Below are 17,010 nucleotides of genomic sequence, written 5' to 3'. Positions count from 1 at the left end.
GTAATATATTTCATATTGCAAGAAAGCAAGTTTCAATAAGTCATGACATTAGACAAAACATTGGGATTACATTTCAACACATTTGGATTGAAAAAAAACAACCTTTTATTTATCCAAATGTACATATCGATTCAACTCTTCTTTGAAATTTTTAAAAAATAATTATATGGGGTTTCGAAATTAGGTCTGCATTAAGGAATCATTGAAAAGTTGTAAATTCATTTATTTGTAAAGCTGAAACTTTATAACATTATTGCTGATCAGTTTACTTTGCCATAATTATAAATTGAGTTTCCCCAGAAGCTACACATGCTTTGGTCTTTGTGAGTTATATGTTAAACAAAAAAGTTTACCTTATAGCATCACTTATATATTAAATATGTGATGATTATTTGTTTATTGAAATAACACCTGGAGTCATCCATGGGAGGCACTGATCTTTTTATCCATGCTATATGATGGTGATTATTTAATTCAGTGGTGGGAATGGTGTAAATAAGCATCAGTTCAACACCAGAAAAGTAGTGTGTGATTTTCTTGGGCCAGTTAACTAGTGAATTTTTCTTGGCCAGTTTTCCAGTAAAAATTACTGTCTCTAATAACTATTTTGTCTTGCATGTTAATTCAACGTTGATTTCTATGAGAGATTATTTCTGTATATTACAGATTGTTATGGAGTATTGTGGGGCCGGTTCTGTCGCAGATATTATGAGATTACGTAACAAAGTTGTAAGTTATTTATTGCCTGTTATCTAGTAATGTTCAGCAATTCTGATTCTGTTAAAAGAACACCACTGAGGTACAGAATTCAAAAGAATCAAAAACTCTTGCTAATATCAACTGGGACGGTGGGAGTGGGGTGTACTTATACAAGAAAATTTCAAAAGGTAGTAATGTGATAAATTAAAGATTTAAGTAAAAATTGATTTTTAATGCGATTCTTAGCCTGACTTGTGTTTAAAGTTATTTATGTGTGCTTTTCATTTTTTGGGTCATGTTTCACAGTTAGGATGAAAACCACAGTCTGTGAATGAATCAGTAACTTTGCATACAAATAATTTCAGAAAAATTATTTCCAGTCCGGTCATGTTAATAAAACCGTAGCGGAGTTCTTTAAAGATTATTTACCTGTAAATAATATGTTAGGTGACATGTTCCTACTATATAGACAGTAGTTGTAGATGGCCAAGTAAAGTACAAAAGAAGAAACTTTATGTAAAGCTTGAGCTATTTTTGGAGAAAATCTCAGAAATGATATTAATGTCAGCCCTCTTAACTTATTAGGGACAGCATCAACTTTGTAATCCAGGGGTTGTTGGTCCAAACCTTGGGTGAACCTAAATTTCTCTGTGACAATTAATCTAGAGACATTCAGTCTAATGTACATTTATCTGTCACTAACAAATCAGAAATTATGTGTGATTAGTCCTTCGGGATCATTTATGGACAGTGAATCTATTAAGTATTGAGAATTGAGTACCGCTCAAGTAAATTGCCAATGGGCATATTTTATCAAACTATAAAAGTATACCAAAAATAGAAATATTTTTGAGAAATAAAAGTAAAATAATCTCTGAGGCATAAAGGGCATTTAAACAATGGTAGTAATTGAGGTTTCCTGTTGTAAATTTTTTTTAAATCATTCGTCTCACTTAATGGTAAGATGGAGGAAATTAATTGAAATTTTATGGACAGTTTCAGGAAGAATATCATTTTGAAGTACTTTCAAAATTGATCAGTAAGGACTTAGAATAACAGATATTGATTAACATGGATTTATTTGAGCCGTGTCATGACAAAACCAACATAATGGGTTTGCGTTCAGCATGGATCCAGACCAGCCTGACTGGCGGATGATCAGAGTCCATGCTGTTCGCTTTCAGTTTCTCTACTTGTACGCCAGGCTGGTTGGATGGTAAATTATGTTGGTTTTGTCGTGAAGTTGTAAAAATGTTAGAGACTCAGACAGCTGAATTTTGATTTAATATTCTGATTTTAACCGATGACGATCTATACTGTGAAATCATTAAATATTCGTGGGGGATTAATTTTCCCATGAAATTAAGTCCCAACGAACAAATTGTGCCCAAAATAATGTTAAGTATGAAACATCAGTCAACAGCACCAAAAATGCTTGTAGTGGTGCGAAGTTGGTACATCTTCTGTAGACAAACTGCGTGCTTACCTGCGTTTTTCTTGTACATTATTCATTGAATAAAAAATAATCATAGGTAATTATGAATCAGATACATAATCGACTAATAACCTTTTGTTATGTATGTATGTACCGATTGTTTGTTTTTTTACTTGGTGCAATCCAAACTGAAAGTAAAAATCGTAGTGATGTAGGGTCACGTGACTATCAAACAGCACTATACTACGGATGCTATTTGTATTGATACGGTTCCTGAATGAAATGATTATTTTTACCAATATGGAGTATATAACTAATATAATATTATATTTCTTTGGTACTTATTTCTTCGTATAGTAGATTGACTCCTAGATTTTATCTGCTGTTTTCTCAGCAAATTCATATTTTATGATAACCGGATGGTTACACTATTCAACTTCTACGAAAATCTTTAGTAAATAAAAACAACTGTAATGTACGTAACATTTATTTGTTTACTTCTTGTATTTTAAATCATTGAAACACAATATCAATATCAACTCATTTATTTACATAAACAGCACATTATTATTGAACATAAAAAATAAACAGCACATAATAACATTCTGACATGAAAAATATCAGTAATTGTTTCTATCGTCAGTTTGCTAAAAGTTAAAGCACAATCCGTAACTAGATCTAGAATCTTTTAGCGGATCAACATCTTAATTAAAAAGAAATACAATCACATTTTTAGACTGCATATTTTACACTGCGACACTCATTTACGTCTGCTACAGTATTTAAAGTCCGGCTTTCCTGAACCCTGTCTGTACTAGATCACATCTGTTCTCCATCTGTGCGTGTGCGCTAACGATCCATTTAGCATGGATTGGTTTCAGTGTTGAAGTTTTCAAATCGACAGGGGTGCGTGTACATTCATCACCACTATTCAATGTATCAATCACTTGTTGTGTGTACCACTCGTGAAAACGCGCCTTAAGAGCCTCCTTGTAATCATAATTTACTGCAACATCTAGTGGCTGAAGACGGTCGGTACAACAGGCTGGCACAAAAAGCGGGGTAATACCATTGTCCTTTAATTTCTTGAGAACACTTGGACTCTGATGGGCCCGATACACATCAAAGATTGCTACGGCCTGTTGACTAGATTTCACAAGAGGTAGTCCATCCCTAACACTGTTCACATATGGTATAATGATTTTCTCAACGTAACGCAACATGGACTCTTCATTACTCCAGTGACTTTCAGTGCACGTAACATCCCACAAATCAGGAAAGTCACACTTAGGCAAGCATCTCTCTGTCTTACCAGCGTAAATCAACTGTGGTGGAAGAAGTGTTCCGTCCTTAGCTATAGCTAACACTAACGTGATTTGGCGTTTATTGTCTAAGCCAGTTATGGGAACTTGTTGTGAACCACGTTTATCACGTTTTTCGCAGCTTTAAAATTCATAAAGAAAGTTTTTACACACCTTAAAATTTTAACAATGAAAAAGATACGCAATATATTATAAAGTATAATTGACACTTGACACTTGTTAATTGAGAAGACCGATCGGTAGGTTAATTACCATAATAACAATTCTTCGGTTGATTGGTCAGGTAGAAACACGTGATCTTCCACGTGTCAACAATTTCATAGCACAAAATGTGGTATATTGTTTGTATGGTTTTATCGAATTTTGAAATCAACGAATTTTCGGCCACATATATTTTTATACCTGGAAATTGAAATCCACGAATTTATGACCCCACGAAATTGCCTTTTGCCGGAAAACCACGAAAATTTATGCCCTCGAATTAAAATGATTTCACAGTATGCTGTAATGATTTAAAGTTTAAAAGCTCAACACTTTCCTTGACTTGCTCATTGTAAGTCTCTCTGTATGGCATAAAGGCTTTTGTGAAACTCATTGAAATAAATGACAGAATGTTAATATTGATAACTGTAATATTTGTTTCAGTTAAACGAGGAAGAGATAGCTACTATATTATACTACACATTGAAAGGTCTAGAATATCTGCACTCTAAGAGAAAGATTCACAGGGATATCAAGGCTGGAAACATCCTTCTAAACACAGAGGGGCATGCTAAACTAGCTGATTTTGGAGTTGCTGGCCAGCTCACAGTATGTAAAATTTGATACACTTTTGATCATAGACATAAGGATTGAATCTCACCTGGGATTATTAATTTATATACATTTGTCTGAGGAAGCTTGACAGGTGTTTTGGTTAAAGGGTTGATAGATCAAACCAGATGTCTTCCGATAGTTGAAATAATGCATGGACGGATATCATTGGTCCTTGTCCACCATTATAAATAGAAAAGTGGTCATAATTTAATTTAAGAAATTCCTGAGCCAGATTTGAGTTAAAAGTTTTGAAACTCATTTAGTTTTTGATCAAGACCTACATCAAATGGTTCATGAATCTTGAGAAAAAAAGATGTTTCCAGTTCCGTAATGTCAAAAATCTTAACAGAGCCCCTTCAAGATCTTAATCAGGTGTCAAAGGTGGAAAATGAGTGCTTGGCCATTATAATTACTATGTGAAAAGCATGTTTAATCAAATTAAAATATCAGTACAAAACATTGATAACTAGTTTCTATTTTGTATGATATATTAACAGGACACAATGGCAAAACGTAATACTGTGATAGGAACACCATACTGGATGCCCCGAAAAAAAAAAAAAAAAAAAAAAAAAAAAAAAAAAAAAAAAAAAAAAAAAAAAAAAAAAAAAAAAAAAAAAAAAAAAAAAAATTTTCAAAAAAATTTTTTTTAAATAAAGTTTATTTATTTTATTTAACAGGACAAATGGAAAAAAATAGGGGTTTGGGAAAACCCCAAAGGAGGGCCCCGGAGTGATACAAGAAATAGGCTATGATTGTGTAGCTGATATCTGGAGTCTAGGTACATATTTTCTCCCTTTATAAACAAGATAACAGGAAGCTGATATCTGGAGTCTAGGTACATATTTACTCTCTTTATATACAAGATAAATGGTAGCTGATATCTGGAGTCTAGGTACATATTTTCTCCCTTTATATACAAGATAAAAGGTAGCTGATATCTGGAGTCTAGGTACATATTTTCTCCCTTTATATACAAGATAACAGGTAGCTGATATCTGGAGTCTAGGTACATATTTTCTCTCTTTATATACAAGATAACAGGAAGCTGATATCTGGAGTCTAGGTACATATTTTCTCCCTTTATATACAAGATAACAGGTAGCTGATATCTGGAGTCTAGGTACATATTTTCTCCCTTTATATACAAGATAAAAGGTAGCTGATATCTGGAATCTAGGTACATATTTTCTCCCTTTATATACAAGATAACAGGTAGCTGATATCTGGAGTCTATGTACATATTTTCTCCCTTTATATACAAGATAACAGGTAGCTGATATCTGGAGTCTAGGTACATATTTTCTCCCTTTATATACAAGATAAAAGGTAGCTGATATCTGGAATCTAGGTACATATTTTCTCCCTTTATATACAAGATAACAGGTAGCTGATATCTGGAGTCTATGTACATATTTTCTCCCTTTATATACAAGATAACAGGTAGCTGATATCTGGAGTCTAGGTACATATTTTCTCCCTTTATATACATGATAATAGAATCTTTTGTTTAACTTGATTACATAGTAATATATAACTTTTACTGTATTTCTAGTGAAAAAACTGTTATAGGTTTAGATAAAAATGATTCTAGGGAACAACAAGTTGATTCTAGAAATTGTGTAGGATATCAATATTTCTAGAAGTATAGAACTTGTGGTATTTAATGAAGTATAAGGCTAAATAATGAATGTTTTAGGTATAACTGCGTTAGAGATGGCTGAAGGAAAACCTCCTTATGGTGACATTCATCCTATGAGAGTAAGTTTTAGTTTTATTACAAACTTCCAGGGCCAAGTGATTTAAGATGTTGACTCAATTGGTTCCACAGCTGCGTGTTGAATTCCTACCAGGGACATTGGATATTTTTCATGTGAAGATAATATCCAGCTAGCTTGTAATAGGGTCAGGGTTCTACCGAAAATATTATGCACCAGTAAAGTCACCATATACTGAATGTTGGTGGTTTTACTCTGGTGTCTGCTCACAGGGACAATCAAGGCCTTTACAGCTAAAGATGTAAAGTTGCCATATGAATTTATGACCCCTATAGTGTTGCTGTGGACAAACAAAAATAAAGCTAAGATATAATGAAGGCTTAAGCTACATAGTGTGGTTATTGCAATTGAAGTTTTATTTTCAACCACCTTTTTATGTGTACATTGAAATATAACACTTAATTTTTATTGCCAGTTGTAATGTTTAGCTTACTAATTTACTTAGATACAAGTAATAATATTTTTACTTTTTCAGGCAGTATTTATGATATTCATTCACTATTTCAGGCAATATTTATGATATTCATTCACTATTTCATGCAATATTTAAAATTTTTATTCACTATTTCAGGCAATATTTATGATATCATTCAATATTTCATGAATATTTTAAATATTCATTCACTGTTACAGGCAATATTTATGATACCTACAAAACCACCACCATCATTTAGAAATCCTGATAAGTGGTCACCAGAGTTTATAGATTTTGTCTCCAAATGTCTCGTCAAAAACCCAGAGCAAAGAATTACTGCTCAAGAATTGTTGGAGGTAAGGGAGAGTAGATTGTTTACACACAACCTTCTGAATTTGTTTAATGGATTTGCCCTGTATTTATCTTGGTTTAGTCCATTCCAAGTTTATGGTATTTTAACAGTATAGAGTCTAGTCAGACTGGACATTGTGTGACTGCATTTATGTAGTCGAATTGCATGAATGTGGTCAGACAGCAGGGATGGGCTGACTGTCCTTGTTCTAATCTGGTGGCAAAGGCTAATCACTTACGGAAACAAGAGGTGTTTTGGAATTTAGCTGCAATAATGCCGGGTATATACCATCAGTATTGTGTCTGAGTCTGACCCAAACTATTCTCACTGATCCTTTTTTGCCTAATTTTGACGAATATCGGCGTCTTCCCAATTGACAAAAATGTTAAAATTTCTTCTGAAAATTTTAAAATTACCGAAAAAATTGTTATCTTTTTCCACAACCAAACCAATTTCTGACGGCAGATGCATTGAATTGATGCAAAAAAACGTAGAGTCATTGAAATTTGGCAGAAAATTGTTGCATCATTTCTGATTGATAAAGTGTTAATACAGTACCGGAAATATGATTACGGCATTAAGACTTCCTTTCACAACCACCTTGACACTTATAATTTGATCATGATAAAGCGACTGGTTGAAATTGTTCTACTTCCGAGCGCCGCAAAATCAAGTAAATAAATAAAGAAAACTGCAAGAATTATGTCATACAACTCAAAAAAAAAAAAGAAAAAAAAGAGACACATGAAAGATAGACCAAGCATTTTGACTGCTTTTGAAAGTGTAAAAAGAAAAAGGTTATCTACAGAAATAGAACTTGTGAATTCTGGGTCTGTCAGAAATACATCTGTATCTATTGAGTCAGCACTTGTTGTAGTTGATGAGCCTGTTGGATATGTTGGATATAAGTCAGTATCAGTTAATGAACTTGTTGAAACAAGTCAGTACTTTAAGTTGATAAGCCTATTGGAAATAAGTCAGTATCAGTTGATGAGCCTATTGGAAATAAGTCAGTATGTCCCTACGTTCAAGATCTATTTATGAAAATTTCATTTTTATGGATTTTTATTTTTTCCAATTTTTGGTTTCTACCTCATTAAAAATTCCCAATAAGAAAGGCAGGTATAGCTTTTAGAAACTATATAAAAGATGACAACTGAGAAAGTACTTATACTCAGAACAGAATAAACCTATTCTGCAAATTTAGCAGTTTTAAGGTTTAACAATAATAGATTCTAGCAAAGCTTTAAAAAAAATTGTTTAAATAACTTCTTTTGCCCATGAATGAGTTCATGTTATTTAAACATGACAATTTTTATTTGAAATGACAGCATGAGTTTGTACGGAACGCCCAGCCTGTAACAGTATTACAGAAGATGATTCTAGAGGCAAAGGAGATACAAGAAGAACAGACATTGAACACCCTGAATGGAGATGAATCTGTAAGTTATATACTGTTAACTTTGTACATTGTATCATAGAGAATCATAGGTGGAGAAAAAATGTAAATTGTGAACAGATATGAATCTGAAAGTATTATTCTGTTAACTTTGTACAGAAATCAGAACATCATTGTACAGAGTATCAATAGGTAGGAAAACATGTGAATTGTGAACAGAAATAAATCTGTAAGTAATGCATTTAAAATAACGTACACAGTGAGTATCACAGGGTTAAAAAAACCCAGTGAAGTCTTGATAGGATTTGAACCTTGTGTAATGGGTACACCATTTAGCATCCTTAACCACTGAATTAATCACTTGCTTTCACATTTTCTCGCCCTAACAGCGATCAGCTTCATACGATTTCATTCGCCCAGTCACTCCCTTGCTATATTGAAATTCATCTTAATGACTTTTACAGAGAACAATGTGAATTTGATTTTTGTGTCGCCTTGAAAAGGTGACATATAGGGGTTACTTTTGTCGGCGGTGTCGGCTGCGTCTGTGTCGTTGTCGACGTCGTTGTCGGCGTCCCCTAAAGCTTGTCCGGAGCATAACTCAGTCACTATAAGTCTGATTGACTTCAAACTTGGTATGCATGCTTCTTTCAATAACCCGAAGTGCAGTGCACAAGGACCGGTACTCTGCATTTCTTCCTAATTTTTGAGTTATTGCCCTTTGTTAATTTTCATACTTTATTTTTGTCCGGGCCATTTCTCCTAATGTATAAAAGCCATGGACTTGAAACTTCATAGGATGATAGGTCTCATTTAGAAGAAGTGCAGTGCACAAGAACTGGTACTCTGCATTTCTTATTTTTTGAGTTATTGCCCTTTGTTTATTTTCATTCTTTAAATTTGTCCGGGCCATTTCTCCTTTAGTATAAAAGCTATGGACTTGAAACTTCATAGGATGATAGATCTAATTATTAAGAAGTGCAGTGCACAAGAATCTGTACTCTGCATTTCTTAATTTTTGAGTTATGGCCCTTTGTTAATTTTCATACTTAATTTTTGTCCAGGCCATTTCTCCGAAAGTATAAAAGTTATGGACTTGAAACTTCATAGGATGATAGATCTCATTAAAAAGAAGTGCAGTGCATAAGAACTGATACTCTGCATTTCTTATTTTTGAGTTATTGCCCTTTGTTGATTTTCTTACTTTATTTTTGTCCTGGTCATTTCTCCTCAAGTATGAAAGCTATGGACTTGAAACATCATAGAATTTGATAAGAAGTGCAGTGTACAGAAACTGCTGCTCTGCACGTATTATTTTTTTAGTTATTGCCCTTTGTTATTTTTCATATTTCATTTTTGTCCTGGCCATTTCCCCTAAACTACATTGTTCACAAGGCGACACATCCGACTCGCGGAGTTCTAGTGAATTATATAACATAACACAGTTCCATCTTGGCACTTTATGTCTTAAGTTGTGAAAAAAAAAAGAAGTTTGACTGTATCACATTAGTTGAGAAAACTATTATCAATGTGTTTATATATTTGGTATGTTTGTACATCTAATATGTTCATGTGTTTAAATTTTAATTGATGTGTTTATGTATTCATGTGTATAACCGTTATATTCATGTGTTAGACCTATATATATTCATGTGTTTATATATATATATAGGGTGAGGATGATCTGGAGACAGGAGGAACTATGGTGAGAAATGATGAGGGAACTATGAAAGGATCTCAGTCAGGTAAGGATTCTCATGCTTGTATGTTAAGATCATTTTGTATATAATCATTGTAAGAATCAATAAATAAAAGATATTAAAAAAAATACAATTATGAAAATTTATAAATGGGAGCAATAATTGACAAGTTTATGTATATGTTATCATACAGGGACATTACAGTCAGAGAGTGGTACAGTTATATGTAACAGTGAGGCGTCCACGATGGTAGATTCTGACCTTGGTACGATGGTGATAAACGAGTCAGAAGAAGAAGATGACGGTACTATGAAACGTAAGCTAATTGTATTGTTATATTATGCGTTTATTGTCCTCCCCTTGTAACCATCGTAACTGCTTACAGTAAAGAGTGTCGCCAGTAGAGCCAGACCATGTTAGTCTGCCAGCTTAGCTGAAAAGGGAAAACATCCAAAGTTTGCTGGTTTGATCCTCAAAAGAGGCGTAATTTCTCTGTGGTATTTAATCATGGGTATTTAACCCTTTCACTGCCATAGGGACGGCATATGCCGTCCCTATTATTTTCGGCGTATTTGCCATATGGACGGCTTTTGCCGTTTCTATAATAATAATAATAATTATAATAATAATAATAATAATAATAATAATAATAATAAATATATAGATAATTATACCATCGACAATAATTATTATATACTAGCAGATTTGGAAACATATATAATTATTATAATACTAATAACAAATAATAATAATTATATTAATTAATAATATAGTAATTTCTTAGAAAACCTTCTGGCAAATAGGTGATCAATAAATAAATAACCCTCTGGCAGCGAAAGGGTTAATCTAATGGTCATTTTTTCTGGCACATCTGATTATGAAATCAAGTGGGATTGCAGTGTAATTGTTAGTTATGCACGATAGCCAGTTAAGTGGATAAATTGCCTAGCTTTGACAAACCCTCTGTTAAATCAGAGTAAAAAAAAACAACAGAGATACATACAATTATTGCAGTCGGGCGTGGCTCTATACTGCCTGATTAGGATATTTTGATATTGAAATAAGGCATGCAACATTCAAAAGTTCCATATTCATGGCAGAACAAATCTATTACATAAATGTAGCAGACAAAATTTTGATGATGAATTTTGTTCATCAATTTTTCATATAGTGATTTAAATATGTTAATTTTGTTGATCAGTGTGTAATACAGGTAAAGCTTCAATATCAAGTGGGATGTCCAGTCTCTCCAGTGTGTCCAGTTTTGTCAGTAAGAAAATAAACAAATGTAAATTTACCCCTCGCTCACTCTATATGCTGATGTACTTATATCCTTTGACTCTTTGAAATTTCTCATCGAGGGCCTTTTCTCATGATATTATAGAGAGGTCTGTTTGCCTTTGACTGGATAATTACATGTATATGAAAATGTGTAAAACAAAATTTCAGTAGAGTTTGGATAAATACTCTGCCAATTAGACTGTAACAGAAATTAGTAAAAATATGAAAATCTTATATATATATATATATATATATATATATAAATATTTCATTTAAAACATGAATATGTTCAGATGGAACATAAGAGAAACATAACTACTTTTCATTTGTAAGATTGAGAGAAAAAAGTGTTTCAAATATGTTGAAAAAAGCTTTTTTTTTAATAACTTGGTGATATAAGACAAAGGGCCCTTACTATTCTATAATGATATGAATAAAAACAATCTACCTACCTGATGAAATTTATTCAAATGTTTTCAAATTTTTCTTGATAGGTTTCTTAGCATGGTTTATATCTGATATAACACATCAAAATTTAACAAATTATTACATTTCTTATTCCAACTTGGAACTTTAATTTTGAACAAATTATTCCATATTTTATCCAAATTGACAACAAATTATTCCATTTCTTATTCCACCTTGACATTACATTATAAAGTTTAAACAAATCAACTTCCATGTATGATGGTATTTTGATACTTCTTTTAAAAAAGTAAAAACCGATTTGATCACATGGCTAAAAATAGTTTTCTCAGGAAATCAAAATTATAAAGAAAGTGAAACATACAGTTGTCATTAGATCTACATAAAAGAAATAAGGAGATCTGAACTTTCGTCAGATTGAAACAAATTATTCCATTTTTTATTCCACCTTGACATTGCATTAAGAATTTTTAACGAATTATTCCATTTTTTATTCCACCTTGACATTGCATTATAACTTTTTAACGAATTATTCTATTTCTTGACATTACATTTTAAATTTTCAATAAACATTATACCTGAACTTTGAATTTTTTTTTCTCTTTTCTACTTTACAGATCAATTTTTTTACTTTGATCGTTATGTACTCTTCTGTCATGGCATGATAAAGAAAGTATTATAAGAACTACTTTACCATCATACTCTAACTTTACTCAGAATTATTATGAGATATGCAACTTGATTAAATTGTCTTTGATCCCTTATCTTAAGATTATTGTTTTGAATGTTTGACTGTAAAATGAAAATGTTATTTTACCTATTACTAAAATTGTTGGTTAAAGTATTAAATTCCAATGATATTTGTGTGTTTCGGCTCACAATATCGATTTGTTACTTTGTATCGCTGTTAAAGCTGCTAAAAATGTTTTCCAGTCACATTGTAATTTTTGGATTTAACTCAATATAGGATTGGAGCAGTACCTCTAGACGCTTGCAGAAATCATTATCAGAAAATAGACAAATATCGTTTTTTTCGCCGATTTTTATTATTTTTCATTCATTACCGTACAGAAATCGGTGTGAAAAGATGAATGAGACTTTTTAAAGTTTATTTCGTTGGGTAAAAAGGCAAGATTTTAGCATTTTATCATTCAAGTGCCGTGTCCGGTATATACCGCAATACGGTATTTAGTGTGGTGCTCCAATCCTTTTTTAAGTCTCACTCGTAATTTTTTAGGAGTAAATGTCTGTCTCAACTTAGAGGATTGTTTAGTGCCACTGGAAATATGACCAAGTTACCTCAAATAACAATAGTACTAGTTTGATTAGGAAGGAGACTAAAGAGTGTTTTAAACAACCTTAAAGCAGTCATCATATTAATATAACTTAAACTATAATAGATATGTTTCGAATAAAATTGATTTTGGTTTATTATATAGTTACTTGAAACAGGACATGAAAAAACTACAGTTTGTCAAAATCGACCCTGATAATTAAGCACAAAGAAATATATATATTGATATCAGCATTGAAAGAACACCAACTTACATGACTGAAACTTGGTATTTTATTGTGTAGGAAATTATACAGCTACAAGTGGTTATACATGTATTATCATCATAAAGAATATTGTTCCAAGTTATATGACCTTGATATTGGTTATATAACTGTGTAAATAGCATATTTCAATTTACTTGTATAAGCAGCCGTATAACCATTAAAAAAAGCTTATCACCACGCCTTATTTCAGCATAATCAATTCTCTAATTAGAAAAAATATTTATCTATAAATTTACAGGAGCTGTATATATAGATAATATAAATGTTTATATAATTGTCTAATGAAAATTGATGTTACATACATGCAGTCTATTATATAACAGTTTGGTTTATTTTATTGTACAGGACATAGTACAGCTACAGGGGGTAAGGAGAAATATCGTCCGTCCTATCTTGATCATTTTGAGAAGAAAGAGCAGGAATCTCAAGTACAGCGTGCACAACCTCCGGCCCCAGCCCCGCAACCAGTGCCACAAAAACAAGTTACCCCACCCCATCACTTCCAGAGGTCACTTATAGATGGAGACTTTGAATTTGTAAGTAAAATATAGTTTTCGTTGGTTCCATACTGTTGTTTCTAATGTTCATCTTGGTTTTTTCCATGGGCTAGTCTGCACATTAGTTCCAGTTTGTTCAAGCTGTAAAATGTTGTTTAATTTTTAATATTTTATATCAAAGTCCCTTTACAGTAGGCATTTGCTAGACAAGTCCATTTTATATATTGTACATTAAAGAACAAGCATCACAAAAGTGTTGGTGTGACTTTAAACCCAGCAAAAACAAACAATATTATACGAACACATTTTGATAATATTTAAGCCAGTTATTTTGATATGATTATATTTTTAGTTACGCAACTTGGCATATGAAGACCTAGAGAGACGGCTCGCCGACCTTGACCCAGAAATGGAGCGTGAGATAGATGAGCTGAGAGCGAGATTTCAAGCTAAACGACAACCTATCCTGGAGGCAATAGACGCTAAAAAGAAACGACAACAAAACTTTTAGCAGGATTAGAATTGTCTCGTCATGTGTAAATGTTACAATAATGTTTTAAAGTGGCACGCTTCCGAATTAATGAACAATTTTTGTAAAAAATCACAAAGTTAGAAAAAATAAATAAATTGAAAAAATTGAAAAACATTACAATCAAATTTGCCATCTGCATGTTTTCAGTGTCTATTCTAGGAGGGGGGATTTCGGAGATTCACTCATATTTTTGAGAATTTCCCCCTTTTTTTTTCAGAGGCAGGGGGAAATTTTACATAGTGAAAGAAGAAAAAAAAGGTCAACAAATCTAATTAATTCTCACTTTTCGATAAAAATCCTCCCTTTTTTTCGAATCCTAGAATAGACACTGTTCTTTAATGCAAAATGTGTTTAAATTATTTATATTTTCATTGCTATGTATTTTTACCCTTTTACTAATAAAGTTAGGGTGATTTCTGTATATTTTGGCAAGTTACAAGTAATTTCTGTGTATAGTTATTGTTTATGGCTAGACTAAATCACTTTTAATATATATAAATACACTTGACTAAATTTGTACTAAACAGAAGAATGCTTTTATTTCAAAATTGTCATGAAAAAATTGGTACAAAAATGGAGGCAGGCTGCTTTAATTTTTCATGTGTTCATATCGTTTATAAGGAAACTATTCATCTGTAATATTTGAGTCATTTCATAATGATAGAACAATAGTGAGGAAAGTTCTGTGTGCAAACATAACCAACCTTTTTTTAGCTCACCTGAGCTTGCTCAGGGTGAGCTTTTAGGATCGGTGAATGTCCGTCGTCCGTCCGGCCGTCCACAATTGCTTGTGAACACTCTAGCGGTCGCATTTTTGCCTCAATCATCATCAAACTTGGTCAGGATGCTTATCTAGTTGAAAGCTCGGATGAGTTCGTACATGGGTCATCTCGGATGAAAAACTAGGTCACAAGAGCTAAAAATAGAAAAACCTTGTGAACACTCTAGAGGTCACATTTTTGACCCAATCATCATCAAACTTGGTCAGGATGTTTGTCTAGGTGATAGCTCGGATGAGTTCGAACATGGGTCATCTCGGATGAAAAAGTAGGTCACAGGAGCTATAAATAGAAAAACCTTGTGAACACTCTAGTGGTCACATTTTTGAACCAATCATCATCAAACTTGGTCAGAATGCTTGTCTAGTCAATTGCTTGGATGAGTTCGAACATGGGTCATCTCTGATGAAAAACTAGGTCACAGGAGCTAAAAATAGAAAAACCTTGTGAACACTCTAGTGGTCACATTTTTGACCCAATCATCATCAAACTTTGTCAGGATGCTTGTTTAAATAATAGCTCAGATGAGTTCGAATATGGGTCATCTCGGATGAAAAACTAGGTCACCGGAGCTATAAATAGAAAAACCTTGTTAACACTCTAGCGGTCACATTTTTGCATCAGTCATCATCAAACTTGGTCAAAATGTTTGTCTATGTGATAGTTTGGATGAGTTTGAACATGGGTTATTTCGGATGAAAAAGTAGGTCACCGGAGCTAAAAATAGAAAAACCTTGTTAACACTCTAGTGGTCACAATTTTGACTCAATTGTCATCAAACTTGGTCAGGAAACTTGAATAGGTCATTGCTTGGAATAAATCGAACATGGGACATCTCGGATGAAAAACTAGGTCACATGAGCTAAAAAATAGAAAAATCTTGTTAACACTCTAGTGGCTACTGTTGTGATCCAAATATTCTGTTAATTGGTCTGAAAGTTTTTTTTGATGATTTCTAAGTCAAGATCAAACATGGGTCATCTTGGATGAAAAACTAGGTCACACCGCCCAAATATGGAAAAACCTTGTTAACATTCTAGTGGTCACATTTTCGACTCGATTATCATCAAACTTGGTCAGGATGCTTGTCTAGGTAATTGCTTGGATTAGTTCGAAATCGCATGTGAAACTAGGTCACCGGAGCTAAAAATAAAAAAATCTTGTTAACACTCTAGTTGCTACTGTTTTGATCCAAGTATCCTGGAAATTGGTCTGAAAGTTTGTTTTGATGATTTCTAGGTCAAGTTTGAATATGTGTCACCTGGGTAAAAAACTAGGTCGCACTGCTCAAATATGGATAATCCTTGTTAACACTGTAGTGGTCACATTTTTGACTCACCTGTCATGAGACTTGGTCAGAATGCTTGTCTAGGTAATTGTTTGGATGAGTTTGATAATTCAGGTGAGCGATCTAGGGCCATCATGGCCCTCTTGTTTGTATATATGCTCTTATTTAACCCTTGACCTGATGAAAAAAAAGTTATATGAATTTGCCTAGATTAGAGTTTAAGACAGTCCATTAAAAGTTGAAGGGCAATAAATATCAAAATACACAAAATTGGGCTACAAATAGTATAGAGTCTGGTCAGAGTGCATGGAAGTACATGTTTGCCTGGCTCTTTACTGGTGGCAAAAGTTTCTCACTTTCAGATCTCACAGGGGAAGTGTTAAGATGATAGGATATTGGGGGGTCATGTTTATCTGTTTAAATGGGTATGGTTGGTTTTTTTTAGCTAAAAACCGGTTAGAAAATTCAATAACCGGTAATTGAGGTTAGTATTTGACTAATGAGCGGAAAAGTTTTGAATTGATTCTAAATATTACCTTAGTTTTTTATGACAAGATATGACAATTGTTTTTATTTTAGTTGTACTCAACAATGTATTTTTTTGGATCTGATCGAATACGGTACAATTCTAGCAGAAAAATAGTTACTCCATATTCAGATATGTATTGTAATCATTTTGAGTACAACAAAATATGAACAAAATGGAATATCTTGTCATAAAGAAACATAGT

The 17,010-nt window shown here is 32.8% G+C and overlaps 1 protein-coding gene across 1 annotated transcript; it reads left to right on the top strand.

Moving 5' to 3' along the window:
• Positions 1-672: 672 nt before the first annotated feature.
• LOC132744093 (serine/threonine-protein kinase 3-like) lies at positions 673-17,010 on the top strand (the record flags this gene model as incomplete). The annotated part of the gene is given in 11 exon segments (XM_060732707.1): positions 673-729; positions 4,102-4,266; positions 4,770-4,816; positions 4,995-5,053; positions 5,972-6,033; positions 6,684-6,821; positions 8,149-8,259; positions 9,889-9,961; positions 10,110-10,232; positions 13,529-13,719; positions 14,033-17,010. Coding segments are annotated over 11 exon segments (1,185 nt in total), but the record flags the coding sequence as incomplete, so codon positions are not given.

The sequence above is a fragment of the Ruditapes philippinarum genome, unplaced genomic scaffold (genome assembly GCF_026571515.1).
Source record: "Ruditapes philippinarum isolate M1 unplaced genomic scaffold, ASM2657151v2 ctg1704_1_1_1_1, whole genome shotgun sequence".
NCBI lineage: Eukaryota > Metazoa > Mollusca > Bivalvia > Venerida > Veneridae > Ruditapes > Ruditapes philippinarum.
The sequence above is the reverse complement of the archived record's forward strand: the minus strand, read 5'-3'. Positions and strand labels throughout refer to the sequence as shown.